General features: G+C 33.9%; 1 protein-coding gene across 1 annotated transcript; it reads left to right on the top strand.

Annotated features, from left to right (window-relative positions):
* The first annotated feature begins 767 nt into the window (after positions 1–767).
* On the top strand, positions 768–6,446 carry LOC137031848 (tetraspanin-1-like). The gene is made up of 8 exons (XM_067403164.1): positions 768–890; positions 1,339–1,418; positions 1,527–1,736; positions 2,560–2,634; positions 5,660–5,770; positions 5,851–5,994; positions 6,077–6,160; positions 6,319–6,446. The coding sequence occupies exons 2-8, from the start codon at positions 1,368–1,370 to the stop codon at positions 6,403–6,405; spliced, it is 762 nt and encodes a 253-aa protein (XP_067259265.1). The 5' UTR covers positions 768–890; positions 1,339–1,367; the 3' UTR covers positions 6,406–6,446.
* The last annotated feature ends 890 nt before the right edge of the window (positions 6,447–7,336 follow it).

Below are 7,336 nucleotides of genomic sequence, written 5' to 3'. Positions count from 1 at the left end.
GCGATCTTAAGGGAAAATTACACTTAAGGTGCTTTATGCAACCGGAGGCCTTCCCTCACGGCTCTCGCCCGCCCTGGTCGCCACAACTATGTTATAATGTATTTCTTTTTTTTATCTTCCGTTTTCTTACAGATAGTGACTGAGAAAGATTGGCGAGACATTACTATCAACACACTCCTTTTTTTGTTTAAGATATTTTAATAAAAATAAAAAATTATAATTTTTGTGTTGAAGATTGATTTACTGTTTGATGGATATTTTAAATTTAAAAAACAGGTGTGGTAAATGTGGTTAAATTATGGCTTTGGGTGTGTTCAGCTATGTGTGGGCCACATAAGGGCCGTCAGACCTTTGCAGAATTCAGCTATACAAGAATAACATATAAGGTTCACATATGGGCCACGTCAGTTTTTATTATTTGGCTCTCTACTGGTTGAGTTATGGCCCTCTTTTGGTTTAGTTCTGGCTAAAAAGATATGGGCCAGAACTGGGTCGGCAAACACAAACTACTCTGGGCCGCATCTATGCCAAAGGAAATTTGCTGACTCTATAGCGGGTGAGCAGAACACTGTAATTATTTCTTTTAAACTTCAATCAAATGGATTTCCCCACACATTTTAGGTCTGCCTCTGTCCTCTGCGCGGCATTTATTCTTTCTGCGCGGCCAAAGCATCTGCAGTGCGCGACCGTGCACAGGCGCATCTTAGAGGGAACATTGGGTGTGAGCACTTAACACTTTTAGAAGAACCTTCTGTTGGTGGGAAGTGCAAAGCGTGAGTATGCAAAGGGTGGATGTGGTGAGAATGCTTAAGAGCCAGTCGATCAAACACATCTATGCTAGTATCATCAGGAACTTTTCGATACTGCTGCAGATCTCTCAAGCTGTATTTGTGAGTATGATATTGTTTCACTTGACACAAATGGGATTTCTATGAAAGGATTTGACAGGTGTGAACATTATTTTAGCCAGGGTTAATGTAATGAGTCAATTCCAGGATAAAGACTTAAAAATACTAGACCTTAAGAGGCATTCTACGTCTAAAAGACTTCTTTTTTTTTTTTTTTGACCAAATTCAATTTCAAGTTGATATTGAAAAACAACAAATTTAATATACCGAACTAAACAAACATACTGCAGTGGTGGACTAAGTGCACAAATCAAGTATTTGAGTGAAAGTACAGTTACCATAATAAAACATTACTCCAGTAAAAACCTGAAAGAGTGTCCAAAGGAGCTGAGGAGGAGGAAGTACTCTAGTAAAGCATCTATCTATCTATCTTGTTTACAATCTGAAAACAACATAACCTAGTTTGTCTTGTCATATCTCTTCATCACAGACCAGAATAAAACATTTTTTAAAAAAATCATGGACTCAACATGTTTAAACCTGGGTTCCACCTTCTACAGCTTCTTCACTGTAAGTAAATTACATTTTGTATCTGTTCATAGAGTGAGTAGCCCACTGATGATGAATGAGCACCAAATAAATGTTTTTTTTTCTTTCTTTCTCTTTGACACACTGTAGTTGAGTGGGGGCACGGCTGTAGGATATGGTATATGGTCACACATGAAGAGCAAGACATCTGACTTGTTAAAAACAGTTGATGACGTGACACTTACAACACTCCTGTTCCTGGGGGCCCCGATGCTGATCGCTCTGGGCGGCATCCTCACTGTGACGGGTGTGATTGGTTGTTTGGGCACTTTGAAGAAAAAAAGCTGGATGCTCGTGGTTGTAAGTGTTTTTTGTTGTTGTTGTTGTTTTTTTGTTGTTGTTTTTTACAATCACTAGAACCAATTTCTCATTACTTGGGTCACTTTTTCACAACTCTTCCCACAGTGAGCACAACAGTATAGGCTATGTGAGCTAAACTTAGGATCCTTTTAATTTGCTTTGGCACAAAATACACTCAATGACTACATCTGTCAAATAACATGAATTGTTCTCTCACTCAGACAGGGCCAGATTGGGACTCATTTTCAGCCCTGGAGTTTCACTTTAATTCATGACTGACTATATGAAAATAATGTAATTGAAACCTCAGTATATAAGTCTGCAATAGTGCACTGTTCTCTACAGCCTTGTAAATAATTGTATTTTTCAAAAATATCTTGAAAAATACACATACAAAAAATGCTAAAATTTGATATAGTTATAATAATGATTTTATAATGTGAACCATTGATTAATTCTCTAGCCATCTAGTGGCTGGAGTTAAAAATTCATGTTATTTTAATGTTTAATTTAATGTTTAATTTAGTGTTTGCTTTCCAGTAGATGGCAGTAATTGTCCACTAAACCCAGGCACATTTTTCATGTCTATCAGAGAGAACTGTGTAAATATTGAGAAATGTGTCATGGCCATTGTAAAAAAAAAAAAAACATTGTAAAGTATTAGGCAATTTTTCTGACTTGATCAAATTACCATATATATATATATATAATGTTAAATAAGCCTATTGAAGAAATGCTTAAAAATGTATTGACATGAACAAATGTAAAGCCAAATGTACTGCCTTGTTTTAATTTCTTTCTTTCTTCTTCAATTTTATTTTAGTTTTTCGTCGTTGTGCTCATCATCTTAATCCTCCAGGTCATCTGGGCAGTGTTAATGGTCTACCCCAATTCTGTGGTGAGAGCAAATATATGAGACCCAATATTTAATAATTGCTGGTAAAAATTTTTATTTTGGATCTTTAATCAAACAAAATTAATTGATGAAACAAAATTAAGATAAACCAAATGAAAGCTTGAATTATCAGTTACGAAAATAACACAGTGTCACAAAAATAATTATTTTGTTAATTCATGGCTTAAGTTATGTTGCAAAACAGGAATCGTTGGCACACAGGTTGTGGGGACATAAAAGATAATAATAAACACACATTTGTGATTTTATCATCTTTTTTTTGTGTAATATATATGATTTGCTGAAATTTTTCATATACAATTCAGTTAAACTATGTTTTCTTTTTTTAGATGGTTTTAACACAAAAATGATGTTAGCGAGGCAGCATGGTCTACTACAGATATTCAAAATATAACTGTTTACATCTTTATTAATTAAAAATCATTATATTTAAATGTCTTTCTAATTAGTCTTTCTAACACCTTTGCTGCATCACAATTCGTCTACTTATGCTTAAAGGGTTAGTTCACGCAAAAATTAAATTTAAAATTAAATTATAATTCTGTCATTAATTACTCACCCTCGTGCCGCTTTACACCCGTAAGACACAAATTAAGATATTTTTGTTGAAATCCGATGGCTCTGTGAGGCCTCCATAGGGAGCAATGACACTTCCTCTCTCAAGATCCATAAATGTACTAAAAACTTATTTAAATCATTTCATGTGAGTACAGTGGTTCAATATTAATATTATAAAGCAACCAGAATATTTTTGGAGCGCCAAAAAAACAAAATAAAGACTTATTTAGTGATGGCCGATTTCAAAACACTGCTTCAGGAAGATTCGGAGCATAATGAATCAGCGTGTCGAATCATGATTCAGATCGCGTGTCAAACTGCCAACTGCTGAAATCACGTGACTTTGGCGCTCCGAACTGTGGATTCGACACGCTGATTCATAACACTTCGAATCTTCCTGAAGCAGTGTTTTGAAATCGGCCATCACTATATAAGTCGTTATTTTTTTATTTTATTTTTTTGGCACACCAAAAATATTCTCGTCGCTTTATAATTACTATTGAACCACTGTACTCGCATGAACTGATTTAAATATGTTTTTAGTACATTAATGGATCTTAAGAGAGGAAATGTCATTGCTGGCTATGCAGGCCTCACGGAGCCATCGGATTTCAACTAAAATATCTTAATTTGTGTTCTGAAGATTAACAAAGGTCTTACAGGTGTGTAACGACATGAGGGTGAGTAATAAATGATAGAATTTTCAATTTTTGGGTGAACTAACCCTTTAAATTCCCCGGTGTTAAATTAACAGTAACACTGTAAAAGTACTTAAAAAGTTACTTAAAAGTAACACAGAAGCAGTATTAGAGTTAATTAGGAACTTAAGTGGTTAATTAAGTATTGATTGTTTGATTATTAAAGACACCTGATGATAATGAGCAGAATCACTGAAGGAAAGAGAAAAATAAGAACTACAACTTACTTCCAGCCTTAGATGAAATCAACTGAAAAGACATTCAATCTCTATTATAACGAACCAGACTGATTGTATTTCTGTCGATCGTCCACAGGTCTTTTTGAAAATTAACATAGGCTTATGTGTTATTGAAAATATGTGGTCACTATTATGGTGAACAGTGTTTCCTTTAGTTTCTTGGTTTTTATGTTAAGTTTGTGGTCTTTGTAATAGTGATTACAGAAACACGTCATTTGTTACAAAGGAGAACATAAACTAGAACAATCAGGTGATATGGTTTACACCATAAAGACGAAAACTGATTGTCTAGTCCCATCACAGATTGAGAGTGGTTGTTTGTTATTTTCACCAACAGTACCTTCATACCACAGATCACATACTTTGAATTTTAACTTTTAGACTCATTGTGGAGGGAAAGAAATTAAACACACACAGACATCAAGAATCAGCATATGTTTCTCATCAATGCTTACATGATTCACGCTGCAAACTTAAAAGATTAGTTCACTTTAAAATGAAAATGACCCTAAGCTTAACTCATCCTCAAGCCATCCAAGGTAATATAAATTTTTTTTTTCAGATGAACACAATCAGAGTTATATTAATCGCATCTAAGCTTTATAATGGCAGTGAACGGGACCAACAAGTATAAAGCTCAAGAAAGTGCATCCAACCAAAGCAAAACATACTCCAAACGGCTCCGGGGAGTTAATAAAGGCCTTCTGAAGCGAAGCGATGTGTTTGTGTAAAAAAAATATCCATATTTAACAAGTTATAAAGTAAAATATTTAGCTACCACTAGACCGCTTTCCATATTCATCGTACGAAGAAAGTGTAATGCCTCTCACAGTTCAAAACGCTTACACTATATCCTAAGCCTTTCTGTGCGATGTCAGTTGCGCTTTCTTCCTAAGTTCAATACAGATATTTATTAATATAACTCTGATTGTGTTCATCAGAAAGAAGAAAGTCATATACACATAGGACGGCTTGAGGGTGAGTAAAGCTTGGGGTCATTTTCGTTTGAAAGTGAACATAAAAACCAAGAGTCAAACTGCCCAACTAAATGAAACATTGATCACCATAATGGTGATCAAAAATTTTCAATGAAATATCAACATCTAAACCTGTTAATTCTAAAATAGAACTGTAGACAAATGTCTGGTTTGTAATAAGAGAGATTTAATGTCTTTTCAGTTGATTTCATCTAAGGCTGTGGCTGGAAGTTAGGTGTAGTTTTTGCATTTCTCTTTTCTTCAGTGATTTTGCTCGTTATTATCAGAATTCTAATTTTAAATATTATTTAGAATGGATAGTGCAAACTGGGATGCAGAAATTGTCTAGTTTTGATATTTTGTCTTGATCGTATCAATCAGTTTCAAAAAGGACAAAATGTCTCATTTTTGTAACTGAATTCAGTTATGAAGTGGAGATTAACCCTGTGCCAACCAACCTGTCTCTCATAATGTTTCATACTGGTTAAATACAGGAACAGAGCTTTATCCAAATGCTTCCTTTTATGGTTAACAGAAAGAAAAAGCTTTGAGCAGCTTAGAGAACAAAATGATAAAAAGCCTTCAGGAGAGCTATGAAAAGAATGACACTTCAGTCACTCTCGTATGGGATGAAACTATGAACAAGGTAAGACCGTCATGCATAAGCCTTCATGTATGTCAGCTGTGGTCCTTCTAATGAATATTACAATTTTCATTTTAATGAAGCTGCGTTGCTGTGGATACAAGGGCTATGAAGACATCACACATTCCGCTAGGGAAGAAGAACAGAAGAACTTGTATCCCAAACAATGCTGCAGTCAGTTTTCAAAAACACATTCAACATGTAGTAAAGAAAAAGCTGAGAATAAGGTACTGCCTCATCATGACCAAAATACAGCAAAAAAGATCATGATTACATTATTTTTATGAAACTCTTTCATTCCTGCTATAGAAAGTAAGGGGCTGCATTCATCTGCTGTTGAACGAAAACTTTCCCATTTCTGGAGCTTTGTCCTTTTTGATCGGCATTCTAGAGGTAATAATATATGTGACCCTTGACCTACCTAAAAATCAGACATCTTGTATGTTAGTAGTCTGTCAGCAGGAATGAATCTAAGAGAGCATTGTACTAAAACAGCAATCAGTTGTTGATTATAAATAACATTTATATTCAACTTCAACTCTGTTTTCCAGATTGTTGCCTTGGTCGTTTCCCTGAAAGTCTACAGATGCTTGAGACGCATACCTGATCTCCCGGACCCCTTTCAAAATAATCTATGATAACTTTTTATAAATGTGTGCAAGTTTGTGTGTTTTATTATTGCTTTTGCATTTACATACAGTGCCTTCAGGAGAAAAAAACACATTTTGTTTTGAAAGGTGATGTGTGAAAAAAAGTTACTTTCTTAAAAATATTACTTGATTTCAGTTTTACAATGTCTATGAAATATAACAAAATGCATAGTGGCTCCTCTTTTCATTTAATGTTTCTTATTTTTTTGTAAAGACAAATCACTGACAATATGATTCTGTTATTATAAAGAACAACTGTTCAACTTTAATGTTTTCCTTTAACAATGATTAATAAACTTGATAATGAGAGCATAAAACATTGCTGTGAGAAAATCCTGTTGTGGAATAATTCATGGAAAACTGTATTAAATATTTTATTAAATTATATTAATAACTTTATTATTTAAGAGATATTTCTATTCCTCTAGTTAGCCTACAAACTTTTCTGCTGCTTTAACATTTCATTCTGTAGTAAACTATAAACTGTAAATATATATTATAATATATAAAAGCACCAGTCTTACATTGCTGCAATACGGCGTACATGAGGATTATTTCCAACAGTACATATCAACATCAAACCTAATAATCATCTGAACGCTATCATTTATATCCATAAGAGCATTGCCCGTGTTATACTGTATTCTTTCAGATTATTGTCATATATTCAAAAGAGAATTTATTTTTTACCTCACGTTGCTATTTTATGTAGACATTTACTCTTATTTCCAAGAAACTAGAAAAGCTAGATCAGTTTCAGTGCTGATTATCATTATTCTGTCACATGATTACATATCATAGCATTCACATTCAGAAGAATCTAAAAATAAAGTTTAAAAATAATCTGCCAAGTATTATAATGCAACAAAATTGCATCCAAACTTTCTAGTTGCATGTATCAATATGAAAAAAAATATGA

Source organism: Chanodichthys erythropterus, chromosome 12 (genome assembly GCF_024489055.1).
Source record: "Chanodichthys erythropterus isolate Z2021 chromosome 12, ASM2448905v1, whole genome shotgun sequence".
NCBI lineage: Eukaryota > Metazoa > Chordata > Actinopteri > Cypriniformes > Xenocyprididae > Chanodichthys > Chanodichthys erythropterus.
Note: the sequence above shows the minus strand (reverse complement) of the source record. Positions and strands in the feature narration are given on the sequence as shown.